At 40.5% G+C, this 18,271-nt stretch overlaps 1 protein-coding gene across 1 annotated transcript; it reads left to right on the plus strand.

The window, feature by feature from the left end:
• The first annotated feature begins 5,833 nt into the window (after positions 1-5,833).
• Positions 5,834-16,733, plus strand: CD86 (CD86 molecule). Its single transcript, XM_005486070.3, has 6 exons — positions 5,834-5,951; positions 6,069-6,118; positions 7,402-7,743; positions 11,749-12,057; positions 14,097-14,237; positions 15,026-16,733. Exons 2-6 carry the CDS (start codon positions 6,073-6,075, stop codon positions 15,043-15,045), a joined length of 858 nt encoding a protein of 285 aa, XP_005486127.2. The 5' UTR covers positions 5,834-5,951; positions 6,069-6,072; the 3' UTR covers positions 15,046-16,733.
• Positions 16,734-18,271: the final 1,538 nt, after the last annotated feature.

Genomic DNA, 18,271 nt, shown 5'->3' on the forward strand with positions numbered 1-18,271 from the left:
ACCAGGCTATAGCAGAATGAGCCAGAGCCCATCCTATGGTGGCATCAGCACAATCATTTCCTGAATTTCTGGAGCTGGATGTTTATAATCAGGACCTGGGTGAAAGGACCAAAGTGGATCTCCAGGGTGTAGTCCAATCATACACATTATAAGGAGGCTGATTCTAATTTACACCAGTGAGTATGAGACTCAGGTCCTTTCTTCACAGCTTAGTTCTGGTGGTTGAAGGGAGAAACCAAAACCAAAAGGCAGAATCCTTTCCTCTATCTTTGTAAAGTTAATGTGCCATAAGAAGCACTGTGAGAAAATCAGTATGTGTCCCTAGAGTGATTTCTGCACTAGAGTAGAGGCTTGGCTCATTTAACTGAGCTACTGAATATCACATCTTCATTTAATAATTGAGATTAATTTATTGCAAGAAAAGTAGCACTTGATCAGTGATCCTTCTGTTTGAAAAGCAGTATGAGGTTTGTGTCACATGCTCAGCTGATTTTGAAAGACTCCTATTGAAAATAAAGCATGTAACACATGAGGACTAAGCACAGAATATATTGCATGGTACCTAATCCTCGTTAGCTGTGTTTGTACAGTTAGGAGTCAAATACAGACTCATCTTTCTGTATACAGCACACACCTTGACACCAGAGGTGCTCTGCAAACTGCTATTTGAAGTTATGCCTGCTTTGCATTGTGTAGCCATGATGCCATTTCCAGGCAGTGTCCTGTGCAGAAATGGGGGGCTTGGAAGAGGGACAGCCTGGGAATGGTCATTTACATTCCCTCTTCTGTACAACGACTCTTGAAGAGTCTCCAGCAACTGACTGGCCTGTGAATCAGCTGTCTCCTCTAAACAGTGACCTGTGCGGGAACAGGGGTGTGCTCTCTCTCTGTTTCACTGCAAAGCCAAAGAGGCTGCTGTGATTTGGTGAGATGTGAACCCAGCAACTGCTGCTTCCCAGGTGACAAGTTTGCTTTACTAGCCTTGAGGCAAGTGTGAGAGCTGGGAAAGGAGCACAGACGTCACCTATTGTACCTGTGATGTAGAAGTGGTTCAACCAACTTGCCAACTCAGTGCCCAAGTGTGGCCTAAAGTGTGGAAAAATATGTACCCCTGACCTTTCCTTTAGGTGGAACTCAAACACCACAGCTAATCCAAACGAATGTCTAATTCTGGTTTGATGACGTTCTTCCCCTCCGAATTTCCCCCGCAGTTTCACTTGCAGGGAGAACACATTTGTGTCCTGTCATTTGTGCAGTGGGACTCTGTGCCACTGGGCAGCTGCTGTGCCCTCTTCCACAGATACCTGCCCCCAGTCGTGGATGAAGGATTCTGCTTGCAGAGGCACTGGAATGCTCCATGATCTCCAGACCAAAGGTATTATTTAAATAATTGATGTTATTTATTGTTGTTAAAAGAGGAGTTTCTAGATGTTCGAGCAAAGTGATCCCAGAATCATAGTGAAAGTCATGGTTCTCCTGAAGTTCTTAGGTACAGTAAGGATATTGCTGAATGGGAAGGGATACAAAATGCATTCAGAAATCAAACAGCAGGAAGACAGAGGGTTGTATTTTCTTCATGTAATAAAAATAATTAAACAACAAGCCCATAATTTTTAAATGTAATTTGGAATGAAAGATAGTTCTAAAAGAATAAGCAATAGAAAATGTTTTGCAATTGATTAAAACAGTGACACTTTTCTGACTGGGAAAGCACATAGGAAACACAAGTTGCCTGAGTAATGAATATTTTTAAAGCATGCCCCTTGCTGGATAGCTATATGGTCATGTGGCTTAGTATTAGTGGGGAGGGCATCATAGAATCCTCTGAACTTGCCAAGTTAAGGAACTTTTCTTAAGATGTGATTTCCTTTCATAAGATTTGTACAGATCAACCTGTATTTACAACATGGGGGAAGGCTGGTAAATGCATTTTTAGGATAATTTAATTTACCAGCCCCTGGGATAGTTTCCAAGTCAGCAGTGGAAAGTCTTTGTCACAGATGTCCTGCCTCCAGGAGGCTCACAGCACTGCTCGTGGAGCTGCTCAGTGTTGCATAGGGTGGAAATTTTAGAAAAATTCCCCATGCTAGAAAAATTAAAAGAGCATTTTACTAGTTCAGTGTTTAGTTTTGTTTTGAGTTCAGCATGGGGCAGGAGAGTGTTCCCATAGAATATGTGTACCTGTTGTAAGAAAACAAACTAATTACCTGTGGGAATATGCAAGAAAGGAACATTTTGGAAGGAACTTAAGGGTAATGAAGGAACTTAGGAGTCAAAGAGCACAGATGTGCCAGTGTCTTTTAAAAGATAATGACTACATCCAAAACTGAAAACAGCAAAAAGGAGAGCAAATGAAAACCCAGGCAAGCGTACCTGATACAAAGCTCTTGTTTACTCCAAGACCTTCATGCTCCACTGTGCCTATTGGGGTTTTACATGCTGGTTTCACATGCTGGATTGGAAGGAACAGGAGACAGAAAACCAATCTCAATAAGTAACACAGGGTTTTCTGGCAATTGCCCTCAAAAGTAAAGGGAATGAAGTTGCCTCTTTTTCCCAAACATTGGTGTTAGAGTTTTTGCCATCCAGAGGGACCTTGACATGCTTGAGATGTGGATCAATGCAAATATCATGGAGTTCAAAGAAGCAAAGTGCAAGGGCCTACACCTGTGTTGTGGCAATCCCAGGGACACCAACAGGTTGGTGAAGTGAAGTGATTGAGAGCAGCCCTGTGCAGAAGGACTTGGGCATGACAGTTGATGAAAAATTCAACATGAGCAGGAAGTGTGCACTCATAGCCCACAGTGCCAGCCATACCCTGGCTGTGTCCAAAGCAGCATGGCCAGCAGCCTGAGGGAGGTGATAATCCCCCTCTACTCTCCTCTCCTCTCATGAAACCCCACCTGGAGTGCTGCGTACAGTTCTGGTGCCCCCCACACAGGAAGGACATGGAACTGTTGGAGCAAGTCCAGAGAAAGGCCACAAGGAGTCCCTCCCATAGCAGCCTTCCAGTATTTGAAGGGAGAGGGATTCTTCATCAGAAACTGTAGTGATAGGAAAGGGAAGAATGGGTGCAAATTGCAAGAGGAGAACTTTAGGCTGGATATTAGGAAGAAATTCTTTACCATGAAGGTGGTGAGGCACTGGAAGTGGTTGCCTAGAGAAGTTGTGGATGTCTCAACCTCTGACAGTGTTCAAAGCCAAGTTGGATGGGCTTGGAACAGCCTGGTCCACTGGGAGATGTCCCTGCCCATGGCAGGGGGCACTGGGACTTGGTGATCTCGAAGGTTTCTTCCAACTCTTCACAGTCTATGATTTTATCATTCAGGATAGGAATCCCCCTGTACTGAGCCAAGTGGGAACTGCCTCATGAGTTTTCTCAGACTGGTTTGGACCAAACCAAAGCCCTCATGAATCAGGCCTATAAAGTGCATGTGCTCATATGGTTTCTTCTCCTTTCAGTGATTGCACTGCAGAGGTAGTAAATAAAAAGTTGAGTGTGACCCCGGACTGCATACTGACATAATTTCAATTAATATGCTTCTCCATTTTCATCTCTGACGTCCACACATGATTTGCAATTGTGAGTCATGGAGACATCTCCAAGAATGGCTGAAAAAGCTCTCCAAAAGGGAAGAAAGACACACCATGTATGCTATCTTTACTTAGCAAGGGAAAATATTTACCTCCCCATGGTCTGACCTCATATTGTTCAGGATGTCAGAGATAATTTTAAAGCCCTGGGTCTTCAAACCATTCCCATCTCACCAGTTATCCATGAAAAAGTGCCAGTTCTACAGATGGATGCACTCAGACTGTGAACAGCAAAACTGCACATCCACACACAGACCGACAATGTCTATCTTTCCTCTCTCACCCAGCCACCTTTGATTGCTGCTCGGTTCTGGGACTGAAGACTTTCAAAGGCCTGCAAATATAAGAGAGAATTGAGCACAGAATCTATATTGAATATGCCAAAGGAATGGTGTAAGTAACCCACAGTGATACTGTGTAATTCCCCTTCCTCCCTTCAGTCTTCTGGACACTGGTTCCAAGGATTTGCATTTGTTGGTTAAAGGCATTTTATAAAAAAGGGGAAGTAAAGCTCTTTGCAGCACTGAAGTTGTAGCAGCCTGATTAATGATTCAGCAATTCTCTATAAAGCAGCTCCCATGAGAGAAGGTACACCCCTCTGCAGACTCACAGGATGCTTCTTCATGCCATCTACCCCAGCAAAGTGCCTTCTCCTGGAAGATGGCAGCCAGGAATACATGTAGGAACTTTGAGGATTTCTGTCCTCACAGCTCCAAATCCAAACCATGAAGAAAGGCATGCAATGCTATTTGGTGTTTTTGCCTGGGTTTTTTCTCTCTCACTCTCATTTTCAGTTCTGGTTTTGCTCTTTGCTTCTGTGAGACAGTCATTGCAAAACATGCAGAACACTCTCTCCACTTATGTCAGTAGTTGCTGAATTGCTTTAATTTCTCCCCTTACACACCTGCACAGAATCAAAAAAAAAAAAAACGAATAAAAAAACAGAGCTATCCTTTATTTTTCTCTTGACTGAAAACTAAAATTCTTATTTATAGGATGGAAATATGACTGCTGCAAAGAAGTTTCTATCATTTTCAGTGGCTTGGCACAGGCATTTTTACTTAGGAAGTCAGTTGTCTGGTTTAGTTCAGTGGGGCCCATCCTGGGAGGGGAAAATCCCTTGATAAAAGTTTACCATGCAATTGGGTGGCTGGAGCAGAAAAAGAATGACCTCTGTCTATGACAATGGGTTCTGCATGAGCCCTCCCTCCCTTCCCGCCTCTTTTGCTATGACAGGTGGATCAAAAGAAAGTTATCCATATCCTCCAAGCCATGTGGACTTCTTTCTCCCCTTTCCTAAGGAAAGGTAGGATGAAGTTGGAAAAAATACCCTTGTCAGGCCTGTACATTACAGCATACTCACAAAAACACATGTCAGTGGACTGAGGGAAATTCTATATTAAACAGAAGAAGACACCAGAGACCTGGGGTAAAGACCCAAGTGTACCAGCCTAAAATAAAACATGACAAAAAATGAGAAACCATCCATCAGGAAAGTGTACTGCTAGTGAGGACAGCAGACAGAGATCTCACTGATTTTAGGCAGTATGAAAGCTGGAAATTTTTAGATCTGCTCCTGCAAACTGATTTCTTTGGAGCTGTTTGAAGGAGGAGAGTGAAGGACTTTGGCAAGGGTGGTATGGAGGCTTCTCCCACATATATGAAAAAGGCACACAAAAACCACAAAGGTGCTGCTAAAATGCAAAGTAGCAAACAGACTTGAGGCAGGTGCCACTCTCAGATTGCATGGGAATGACATTTGGCTGCTTACCAGGACTATGGGCCCTTACACCACATGAATCCAAGCAGCCAGAGAGGTGTTTTGCTTAGGAGACAAGATATAGGAGGTTTTTTTAGGGTTTTCTTTCCTAAAAAGAAACTAATTTTTTCTTTACCGAGAACTGTGCGCTGTTTAGCATCATCTCTCTGTATCATATATCATAAGATTTCCCTGTTATCCTTTGCTGTTGTTAAGGATTGGTTCCTGTTACTGTCACAAAACTGAAGGTCACACACTTCATCACTTCTGGTAGCTGACATCACCGAGATGTGTCCCCCACCTCTTCCTTCTTCATCATCACACTCTCCTCCCCCTCTACTTTCAATTCCCCATCTACTTCCCCACACTGCCAAGCCAAGCATGCTCCCCATTGCTCTTTCCTCCGCTCCAGGCATTTTGGGTACTTGTCCTGCCCTTTGGACCTCAGGGACTCTGTGTTCCTCCCATGGCATACACAGTCTGCAGTAATCTTGCACAACACCTTCTCTGTAAACCAGAGATCTGCCATAGCATGCTACTTGTGGTTGCTAAAGGCTGGGAAGCACATAGAATCCCTTGCATCAATCTATAGAAAAAGGTGAGATTAACTTTCTCAATACTCTCTCTTGCTAAAACTTCTTGTTTTACCACCTCTTTGGGAGTACTGGAGTGTTTTCGACCTCTAATATATTTCTTTCTTTCCTTCTTCTTACAGTGTCATGGAGATTTGCATATTCTTCCTTTGTGCTATGATATTTCTCCCAGGTAAAAGGCACATTTTTAATTATCAAAACTATTTTGATTGTTTGTGTCCTGCTATGTGATACTTTCTCATCCACTAAGAAGCTCATTCCTTAGTACTATTAATCACTTCCATTGCACAATCAAGGTCATATAGCCCATGTGACATGTATTTAAATTGTGTGCAGGGACTCTATAAAATATATATATTAAGTACTTCCTCTCTTCAACTTTATATCTTTACATTACACTTATTTTATGTTGCTCCTAAATTCTCAATTTAAATCTGTCTTTAAAATGTGTGTGTATCACCTCTGTGCATTATAGAGAAGAGTGGTACTAAACTGAAAACTGGCAGTCTGATATGGGACAACTGGAGTTTGAGGCAACCACAGAGATAATTTTGTAGTCTTGTGCTCTGGAAGAACAGTCAAAACTTTGCACCAGGAGAGAGACTGTAAATCTTCTTTTGAACACAGCAGAGATGTTTGTGTCTTCTGGGACAGAGGGCTGCATTTCTTATTCCAAGAAAACACAGTCCCCCAGGTCACTACTCATAATAATGGACACATGCACAGGAGAAAGCAGGAGAAAAATCATCCCTTCTGTAGTGCAGTTCATCCCTACTTTGCATGAAGGCATAAGTGTGTGTATTGACCATTTCTGTTAACAAGATCAGCAGCAGAACAGTTTAATCTGACATTTACTCTGTCATTAAATTCTAAATTAATTACGGAACAGTTAAATCTGACATTTAATTTGTCATTAAACTTTAGATTAATTCTTCCTAGAGATTGAAAGTGTTCACCTGCTTCTGACCTTCTGGTCATGCATTCCCTAGACACTCACACTTACCGCACAGTGTGTACTTCACAGTTTCTTCAAAAATTTAATGTGTTGTAATTTTCTTAGCAGAATTAACTCAACTTTTTAAACAGAAATTGTGCATCTATCTTCTTTGTGGCAGAACCTCACTACACTCAGGATGCTGCAAGCAAGAATTGTTTGAATCTTTGGCCTGGAGATAAGTTTTCTAAAATATAGATGCTCATGATCTCTGTGTGGTAGGCCTTCTTTGGAAAGTAAAATATAGGAAGAAAAATAAGAAATAGTTTTATGACCTGAACTCCTCATGACTGAATGAGTCAGTTTGAACTACTACGTGTCCTGTCATACCTAGTGGGATAATTTGTGTCTAAATGTTGGTGGTTTTATTTCCACTGTTGTTAAGTGTTGGATATCTGAGTGCAACTTGATATTCTTTTGTAGCTGGTAGAAATCTTGATTTTTCTCTCTCTCTGTCTAAGGTATTGCTGCCAGTGTGCATCCAGTGAAGGCATTTCTCCATCACACTGTACACCTCTCCTGCTGTTTTCCAAACTCTCAGGAAATTGATGTGAAGAATTTAATAATCTTTTGGCAAAAAGACAATAAAGTGGTGCACGAAGTATATCATGGCCAAGAAAAGCATGAGAACCTTAGTCCTGAATATATAAATCGCACCAAGGTGGACATGGCCAAATGGACCTTGCAGTTGTTAAATGCAGGAGTTGAGGATGAGGGACACTATAAGTGTATTGTTATGGAAAAAACAACTGAACAACCAAAAATGGTCATACACCAATCTGAGTGGTCACTGCACATCATTGGTAAGTAATCTCTTCTGATTGCCATCTGGTCTGTGGGATTCTCCATGACTTTGTTCAGTCCAGAAATATGGGTCCTGAAATTGTGCCTGTTCTGGGGCAAAATTTTTAAACATGAATAAGAGACTTGCTTCCTGCAATTTTTATGGCTTTTAGGACTCTGGAAAATAAACTTGTTTATTTGTATCTGACAAACTACTTTCTATTAAAAGTAGCAGTAATTATCCAACCTTATCAACACTGGTGGCAAATTAGAATTGAAACATGACAAGATCTCTGCAAACACACAGCTATTTTATGATCATATAAATCACAGGGAAAATAAAGAAAAAAACAGCCCACGTGTAGGAGTAGAAATTCATATATTCAGCTAAAGGAAGGCAGAAAATACCTCTGAAGAAAATTATATGCATACATTGGTGAGATTCCACTTGATTTTTCTGTATCAGAGAATTTTTTGTAATCAAAGGAAAAGGCAGTTAGTCTTTTAACAAGGAGATGGAAGTGAGGCACCAATGTCTCTTCACATTTTCTAATATTATTTTAATTCCTAATATATAATCCTAATGTTTCTCTATTTTAAATTATTCTGTTAGTAGCATTTATCTCTATGCCTGTGTTCTGTCTTCCACTGTGGTAGTGCTAGTCATTAATAAAGCAGCTTCTAACTTGCACTGGTGTTTTCAGGCTTCAGCATACTGCTTTAAAAGAGAACAGGCTAAGTGTAACAGCAGCCAAAAACAGGGTACCAGGACAATTGACCCTATTTAGCTTTGTGCTACTAGCAAGTGTTCCCTTGTTCCACAGACAGAAAATGTAGATTGTAAATTTTGGTTCTCCCAGGATCTACTAGAGAAGCATTTTCAGTGGCATTTTGGAACTCAGAAACTCACAATGTGCACTCAGTATCAAGGCCCTTGGTTTAAGGTGTGTAGCGTCAAGTGCTCAATCAATTCAAACAGTTGAATCAGTTACCAGTTTGCCCAAAATCTGAGCAACATGTTACAGACATCTCACTCTTAGGACTAAAAGTCTCCTACACTTTTTAAGGTTTAGGTTAGGAAGACAGTTTTAACAATGTGCTGTTGTCTTCCTTCCAAATTACTCTCTGTTCAATAAACTCTCAAGGAAGGATCAGTATAAAACCATATTTTAAAGAAACTCAAGCCCTTCAAAATAATTAGATGGAAAATGCAAATATTGAAATGTACCTGTGCTTACGTGTTGCTTTTTAATTAGAATTTCATCTCATACAGGGAAGGATTTTTGTAGTTTGGCATGTCACACTTAAAATGGGCATAAGAAAACCCGAGGGCTGTACGAGAATGACAGGGCAGTCACAAAAAGCTGTCTGGATCACTTGGTGACAAAGTATTCAGAAATAATGCAGTACCTTTGAATACAATTTAAACATGTTATTTTTATGCATTAATATAATATATAGATAGCATGAAAGTGTGTCAAGGGAGGTTTAGGTTGGATAGCAGGAAAAGATTTTTCACCCCATGGGTCTGAGGTCAGGCACTGGCAAATTCCCCAGGGAAGTGGTCACAGCACCTGAGAGAGTTCAAGAACAGTTTAGCCAATGCTCTCAGGCACATGGGTGTGACTCCCTGGCCATCCTTTGTGGAGCCAGGGACTTGATGGTCTTTGTGAGTCTCTTCTAACTCGAGAAATTCTAGGATTCTATATATATGTTAGATGTATTTCATACAGCCATGATGACTTATATAAAAACAGACTCAGATCCCTCTCCAGAAAAAAAAGGAAGGTTTCACAGTGGAAAACTTTGGCTCTTAAAAATGCAAGGTAGGGACCATGCCGACAAGCAGCTTAACTGGAAAATCTACTATTGTGGCATGTCTGCAGTGCTTCCTCTGGATAGATCAATAAGGGAAGTAGGTAAGACTAGGGAAGCTGTTTCAAAATATGCACTACTCAGAGCATTGAGACTGAAATGATGTCACAAGAGAGACTTAGAGTTGCTCATTTTAAAGAGGATGTTGAAAAACTGAAAAGTGTGAAAAAAAGCTCTAGTAGAGTTATCTGAAGACTGGAAAAAATACAATCAACTATAAACATTAAAACAACAATCTTACAACCTTATAACACAGAATAATCAGAAGAGTTTTGTTTCCAGAATGTGAGAACCTGAAATACATGTAAAATACTGCATATTAAAAAAAAAAAAAAAAAAAAAAAGGCTAGTTAATTAATTCTGCAACAGTCAGTGTCTGGAAGGAAGTAAGGCAGATAGTCACTTAAGAAAATAGAATAAAAGCAAAGTGATCAAGCCATTGAGAAAAATATTAAGGGCTTGATGGACTGCTGTCTCTTGAGTTATTTAACCGAATCCCAAAGTTTTTTGGAAGACACTATCTTTAAATAAATAAGACCTCCTGAAATGTGCTTTTCTGTTAACAAACATAAACCCCATATATGTAGCCCACACCCTGAATGCACCCAGCATCACTTTTCAGTAAATTGAGGTTCCAGAAACTATAAAAGAGAAGTGCAACCTGTATTCTACTATTTCTACTTGCTTACTGTCAATAAGATTGAAGCCCTTAAATCACTTGGATGTTGTGGCAAGTTTCATAGCCATGGATTACGTTCTTGCTATCCCTATAAAATACCAAGGAGAGAATAAATACTCCAGACTAGATGTCTGACAGCAGTCAGCTAAGCAAGTCAGACCTTGAGCTTTTCTGAGGGACACCTTAACTAAATTTTGAGGTATAGAAAAGGGGAGGCTTTTTTTCATTTTGAATTCCTATCCATCAACTCTCTTGGGGGGTTTTAAGTGACTAAGCTAAATCCTATGCATTGTGTATTAGGATAGAGAAAATAAAAGCAAAATCATGTTTCTTCATTCATACATATTAACAGTCCTCTAGGGCAAGGATTAGATCCTTGTTCCAACACACTGAGTGTATGTGCAGAAGAGTGAGACTTACCCTCTCAAGACTCACATTTTCCTAAGAGCCCTTTTCCCTTCTCCAATATTTCTGCATATTCTTTAGTCCTATTGGCCCTAAAAATTTGCAATCAAATCTTGAGTCTACTTCTCGGTATTTGTTTCTGACTTGGGAGGTTCTTTGGGGTTTTTTTAATTTGCTATGTGCCAACTTAGTGGTCAGTATTATGTCAACATTCTCTCTTTCTCCTTTTCAATTATAGTCTATTATTTTTACTATAAACCTCTGACCAAACAAATCCTGGTTGAGTATATCTAGATTAATTAAGAGAGGGTATTGGTTAAAAGCTTCTATTTATCATTTGTAGTTTATGTTTAAATAGTTCTTCCCATTCCTGTTTCACTATTTCTTGCATGGGAAACTTGACTTTTTAAAGCAACAGGTGTGTTTTTCATTTATTGTGATGAGTGAATGACACAAAATAAAAAACCCTTTTGCTATAGTCAATTGCATCAGAAAAGCTAAGCTAAGGGAACCCTGCCACAAAGTGATGATGAATTATATGCTGCAGAATGTTTACTTACAAAGCTGACAGACAGCAGGGATATTTCTACTTAAACAGCACTGCACTTTGAACTTACCCTATCTGGATTCTCTCAGATTATTTCTATTTTTACATTTCCCAGTTAGAAGTTTGTGGGTTTCCCCTTACCCATTCAGGATACCAAAGGTAGAGAACATTGTAGTCCCTTCCCATTTTCTGCTTAAGCCTTATTTGTGGGGCTTAAGGTTTCATTATTCTGAGGTATTAATATGTCTTAAAGAGGTGGGAGAGACAGAGGCCCATTGTCTGACTGATCAGACTTGCATCCTTGAAACACCCTGAGAACAAGAAGCAGCAAGTCTACATACACACCAAAAAAATGCCATACAAATCCCTTATTCGAATGCCCATTGTCTACCTGAAGAAAAGTGTTTAGACTTGTTGCTGCCTGAAAATCTTAAATAACTTAAAAATTAAATAACTGGCAGAGACTGTCACAAAAGTGGTGTGGCTGGTTCATGATGCTCTGTCTTTGGTCTATTTCAGCCAACTACAGTCAACCTGAGATAGAACTGCACTCCGGGGAACTAAAGCCCAATGGATACTTGAACCTAACCTGTTCTTCCAGTGGAGGTTATCCAGAGCCCAAGGAGATGACTTGGCTGATTTCACATGAGAACAAAACACTCAGCAGCCCGGCTCACATGAATGTCTCACAGGATGCTGTGACAAAGCTGTACAACATTACCAGCAAGCTGAATATCCCTGTTCCTGCAGGGAGCCCCACTAATATCAGCTGCTTGCTTCACCTTAGGGAGCAGCTGGGAAGCCTTGTCTCAGTCCCACTGAGCATAGGTGAGTCACCCTTTGGCCATTCCAATTTCTGCATGGGTAGGAGCAGGCAGTACTGCAGCACAGCTGATCACAGACAGCAGCATGTTCAAGGCAGGGAATAAACTCTAAGTAGGACTAGGAGTTGATTAAAAGGGTTGTAGGTGCTCTATCCTACTCACTGCTGAACTTCCTCTCTTTTCCACAAGGGAAATCTTATTACAGCAAGGGGAGGCCACAGAGAAGGAATTGCTACACAATCCAGAACACAGCCCTATTGATCTCCTCCCTGGAAGATGCTGCAGCAGCAACAAAGCAACCTAGGAGTCTGGATCAGGCAGCAACCAGTCTCTGGAGGTGACAACTGTTGGGAGAAGTTGTCACTTCACAGAATCAGAGAACTGGTGATGTTGGAAGAGGCATCTGGAGATAATCTAGTACAACCACTCTGCTCAAAGTAGGGTCAGTAGGTAGCACAGCACTTTATCCAGTTGAATTTTAAACACCTACCAGGATAAAGACTCCACAAACTTCCAGAGTTTGACTACCCTGATATTAAAAAAGGAGTCTTTTGCTGGTTTAAAATGCTTGAGCTGCTATTCTTAATAATTTCTTAGAAAGAGGCATAAGGCTAAACAGAAGAGTTCCATGGACCATATTTGGTTCACAAACTGCCAAATAAACTGTGCTGAGTTTAACTGTAAAGACCATGAGACTTGGACTAATATTAGAAGCATTCCTGGTGGTTTTCATAACATTTGGCAGAATTAAGTGCACATTCCAAAATGACTATTTGGGGATTTTTCGTCTCTGAAATTGTGTCTTTTTTCAGACACCTCTTGCAAGAAGAAGCTGGGGACCTGAGTTCCATTATGACTTTACTGATGGATTATCTCAGGGTTCCACATGGCTGATCCTTTCTTTAAACTAAAGCAGTATTTTATTTATCTTCAGGACCAGGAAAACTTCTTTTCACATGTTTTTTTTTTTAATAAGCTATGGCACAAGAACATCAAAACAAAGACAATTCCCTTTTTGGTCATACGTTCCTTTGGCTTGCACATGTCTCTTTTAGACAATGCTGAAGATGGAGAGCTGTGCTTCAATTAACAGGAACAAGGAGCCAAGAGGGAATGGTAGTATTGCAGGAAAGCCTACCAGGGCAGTTTAAATATGCACCTTATTACTGCAGATGTAAAATAAATTTGCCACTTGTTCTGAAAAAGTTCCATAGTGAAGTTTTCTTAATATAAATTTAGCTAAAGAGTTAAATTATCAACACCAGATATGGCAAACTGCCTCGGATGTCTTTGCATTACAGGACTTTCAAATACTCTTAAAATACAATCCAGAAGCCTTCTAATGTTTGTTCAGCTCTGCACATTGCTCATTAGTTTTGAAATGGTTATATTAACTATAATGGTGAATCTTCCTCTTTCCTCTTCAATTCTTCTCTCCTATGTGGCTTTATGAAAATAGCTACCTGACAAACAGTGATGGTGGGTAAGAAACCAGGAACTCTACACAAACATCAGTTTTGTTTGGCAATAACTGAAGCTCTATCAGCTGCTAACTCTGCCAACCAAAACCTCAAAAACACATAAACCAGAAATAGAGGGAAAGTCCCTTGAATTCCCTGCTACTTTCACATCCCTTACAGCATTTCATTAGGCTTTGACCATCATTTCCAACAGACACCAAGTAGTAACATGTTCCAGGTTCTTCCAACTTGCATGATAACACGGAGCAGCATTGGCGCTGTAGCTGCCTCATAGGCTGTTGCACCAATCAAGTTGCTGATCTTTCACATGCTACCCAAACCTTAGAAAGAATTATTTGCTTTGCTGCTGTTTAAGTGAGTAGTAAGACCAGGTAGTTTCACTAGTTATTGGAACCGGAAATAAAATAATGTGGATAGTGATTTTTTGACACTAGCAAAGCAAAAAGGATGTCAAGGGCCTTGACCTAAACTTCTATTCATGTAACATTGGGATAGAGTGTTTAAAGTAATTGCCACCAAATTAAATCTTGGCTGTGTGTATCTTCTTTGTTTTCTTATTCAGAGATAAAAGAGAAAGAAATGGAGCAAGCAAAGACAAATTTCTTTGGCCCACTTATAGCTGTGGTTGTAGTGATCATTTCTGCACTTCTTCTGGGTTTTGTGATATTAAAGAAGAACAGAAATATCTTGTCTACCAACCAGAGTAAGTTGCTACGTGTCATTCAGCTCTACCATCCCTCAGCTCACAGGCTTTACCCTTCGTAATCACCCCTCTACCTACTTTCAAGCTGCTGACAGAAAGTTAGGTTTCATGTTGGACTTAAGCTAAACTTCCTAGGACAATTTAGTTCCTGTAGCAACTTAGTCCATCCTGCAGTAAGTCAAAGCATCTTTCTCCTGTCTCATCCTGGAATCCACTTCTGCCCATTTTTGTGCTCTGTGAGACTGCCATGGCACCATCTTACCACCTTTTCCAGTAGTTTCATCCTTCTTTTTTTTTCTGGGTTTGGGGTAGATTTGGCTCTTTAAGTCATTGAACTATATAAATCTGTCTTGCCTATCACTACTATAAGAAAGGTGGAGTTGGGGCAGGGATGAGATGAACTTACATGAAGTTCACAGAAGGATCTCTGTCATCACAGAGTTGAACTTTGCTCCACCACAAGCTGCCCACACACTGGGCTAAAAGAATCATCTTGTACTGGGAACAGAACTTGATCTTGGCATCTCATTTCTCTATTTTATTCCGAGACTAATTCTCAGCAGTCCAGGGTTTATTCAGCATTGAATCATGTTGACATCAAAATCTATTTTCCTTATAGCAAGAGGGAAATGCATCCCTCAGTCAGTCCTGTTTCCCTATACAGTTAAGGGTCCTGAGCCCCACCTTGTTCTTTTCTGAAATTCTAAGATAACTGGACATTTACTATCAACTCCTTTACCCTCTCCTGTTTTTCCCATGTCTGTAAATCACATATTGATCTATTCTAGGTGTCAGTCTAGCAGTCTAGAAGCTATCCAGCTTGAAACTGAGGCCATCAGCCAGACTGCTGACTGGGAACCACCTCTGCATCCAGCAAAGCATGAGGTCCCATGTTTTTAGAGGTTCTGCCAGAACAAGAATCCTCCCCAGAAGCCCTACAGAACAACATGCAACACTTTTGTGTGATGGCTGAAACCTACTGCCCAGTGTTCTCTGTTTTTGTTGTTGCTCCAGAATGGTAGTAAATGGTAGTAAATATAATGCTCTGCCTGTCTGCATGGCTACCTTTTTGTTGTATTTTTTAATATGCACTGTGGCAATGTAAAATTCTGAGAGTCAATAGAGAAAGCAGAGCTGTATGGGTCACAGAATGTCTCAGAAATAGAAAGAGTTAAGCCACAATCTGTGATTCATAACCATCACTGCAAACACAATCAGAGGTAAGCTATTAGCCATAAATCATAGAATCATAGAACCATAGAATAGTAGAATGACTTGGGTTGGAAGGGACCTTGAAGCTCATCTAGTTTCAAGCCTCCTGCCTGACCATGAGCCATAAATGCTTTTGGCAGAGCGACTGTGTAACTTCCTTGTAAATCTTCACATCTGGAAGAGGAACTTCAAGGCGCATCCCCACTTTCTGAGAAAAGTCATGGAATTCCTATCAAGCATTTGAATCTAGAAATAATCTAAAGGAAATACTTGCTTTAAACATAATTTGTGATTAATAACTTTTTTTTTAATATATATATCATCCAAGCTTAATACACGCAGACAGTTACTACCTCCACACTTTTTTCCTCTGTATTCTGACTGAGAGTTGTAAGAGTTGTTCAGGTGGATGCAGGGAAAGAAAATGACGCATGAGGTATCATATGTGTGTATATCTAACCATACAAAATTAGGCTGAGCAGATAATGAAAAAATATTACATAAGTCATGTTCTTTTTTTGTTGACTATGTTCTTAATTTTGCTTCAGACCGTGATGATAGAGCAATTCATACACTGTGGTATATTCAGCCATAGGAAGGAGTTTTATCCTTCAGAAAAGATCCTTTGTTTTGCTCAAAATGTGTCAGTTCTCCAATCTTGAATGATCTCTGCACTTTATATTCTTCAACAGCACTGACATCTCTCCAGAGGAAGAATACAGCAGAACTGAGACAAAATTCTTCTGAGATCTTGATTGTGTTTGTAGGTCTGACACTTTCAGAAAGAGCAGGGACATTAGCATCATATTCTTAAGACAAATTTCAGCTCAGTGTTGCAGTCTGGGGACATAAATTTTCTACAGTTGTTGGGTAGAAATATTCTTTTCTGTTAAACGATGAGAGTTGCTAGATTTCACCTCAATTTTTATTCCATTTTCAAGTATGTGAGAGAAATGCATGTCCTTTTTAGTTAGCTAAATTATTTGGTAGTCAGTTTATTAAGCTATTACACTAACATTCAAAATATTTTCATTCAGATTAATATCATTCAAATGTTATTAGAAGGTAAAGGTTTTAATTTTTTGTAAAAGTTTGTACTTTCTAGCAAGCTTATTTAATGATGGATTAAAACATATGTCTTTTTCTGTATTGCTGTTTTTATTCTCCTTACATTAAAGCATCTTGTTAGGGAATACCAACATTTGGTGATCTCAGGGAGGAAACATTTCCAGAATTACTTCTTGGAAGCAAATGAATAAAAAAGGTATTGCTGCAATGACTGAGACTGACAAGTGGAGGCTTCATATGTTCATTCGTACATATGTACATATGATATGTACATCAGCAACTGTAACTAGTGGAAAAGGCAACATGGTGGGTTAGGTTTATCCTTTGACAACTCCCTTCCATCCTTAATTTGTTCCTAATTGGTGAAGTTGTTTGTTTTCTCCCTTGCCATCCCTCTACTTTAGGCTGCCAACCTCTTTCTATTAACTGCTCAATTTCTCTACCTCCTCTATTCTTTCCCTTAAATCAAGTCTAATTCCTTCCTGCAGGTAAAGATTTAAGGGGAAAAAAGCAGATGGGCTTCAGGGAAAATCTTAATTTGTCTCTGTGCATTGAAACATTATTTCTCTGCACTAGCAGGTGTAATGAGCACAGTAGCAAGGCACAGGAAAAGCATGGCTGATGTGCTGGTGTTTTTGTCCTCCGTACAAATGCATTCACATTTCCAGGCTATCTCCTCACATACTTCATTTCTTTCTTTGACAACTTTCAGTCAGTGACTCCATCAATGTGGCAAGTACACGAAAGAGTGTACATCCAATATGTACCACAGTGTGGAACATCTTCACTCACAAACACTATTCCTTTATTTTTAGGCAGAACATTATGAGCTTCAGAAAACAAAGAAATGTTAGCAAAGAAATGGCAAAGATGCACCAGATTTGCATCCAATGCTCTAATGTAAAATTTTGTTATCAGACTCAGAGTTGTGATAGATTGTTTCAGGTTCACTGATTACCAGGACTAAATCACCAAATAGTCGAGATTGGAATGGATCTAGAAAGTGTATCCAGCTCAACCCTCCTGCTTGAGCAGGGTCACCTGGAGCAAGTTGCCCAGGTCTATGTCCAGGCAGTTTGTGAATATCTCCAAAGAGGGAGACTCCACAGCATATCTGGGCAATCTGGGGCAGGGCTCAGCCTTCACAGTAAAAAGGATTTCCTTCTGAAAGGTGTTCAGAGAGAACCTCCTGTGTTTCAGTTTGTGCCTATTGCCTTTGGGCTGTCACTGGGAACCACTGGAAAGAGTCTGGCTCAGTCTCTTTTGCACCCTTCCTCCAGGGATTTATACACACTCATTCGATCTCTCTGAGGCTTCTTTTCTCCAGACTGAGCAACCCCAATGTACTCATCCTGGGCTCATATGAGAGATGCTCCAGTCCTTAAACCGTCCTTGCAGTCCTTCACTGGACTCTCTCCAGTATGTCCACGTCTCTCACATACTGGGAACCCAGAACTGGACACAGGATTCCCGATGGGGCCTCACTGGCGCTGATTAGAGGGGCAGTACCACGTGCCTGATCCTGCTGGCAGCGCTTTCCCTGGTGCAGCCCAGGCACTGTTGGCTGCCTTTGCCACGAGGGCGCACTGCTGCCTCATCTTCAGCTTGTCCACCAGCCCATTCCTGTCCTTTTCTGCTCGGCTGCTTTCCCGATGGATTGCCCCAGCCTGTACCTGCGCATTTTGGGGGCTATTCCTCCCCAGATGCAGGACTTTGGATTTCCTTAGATTTTTTTCAGAGGTTCCTCTCTGCTC

The sequence above is a fragment of the Zonotrichia albicollis genome, chromosome 2 (genome assembly GCF_047830755.1).
Source record: "Zonotrichia albicollis isolate bZonAlb1 chromosome 2, bZonAlb1.hap1, whole genome shotgun sequence".
In the NCBI taxonomy this organism is placed as follows: domain Eukaryota; kingdom Metazoa; phylum Chordata; class Aves; order Passeriformes; family Passerellidae; genus Zonotrichia; species Zonotrichia albicollis.

Coding starts and splice junctions, on each gene's coding strand:
- CD86 (XM_005486070.3), top strand. CDS start 6,073: ATGGAGATTTGCATATTCTTCCTTTGTGCTATGATATTTCTCCCAG. Junction 7,744..11,748: donor GTGGTCACTGCACATCATTG/GTAAGTAATCTC, acceptor GGTCTATTTCAG/CCAACTACAGTCAACCTGAG. Junction 12,058..14,096: donor CTCAGTCCCACTGAGCATAG/GTGAGTCACCCT, acceptor TTTCTTATTCAG/AGATAAAAGAGAAAGAAATG.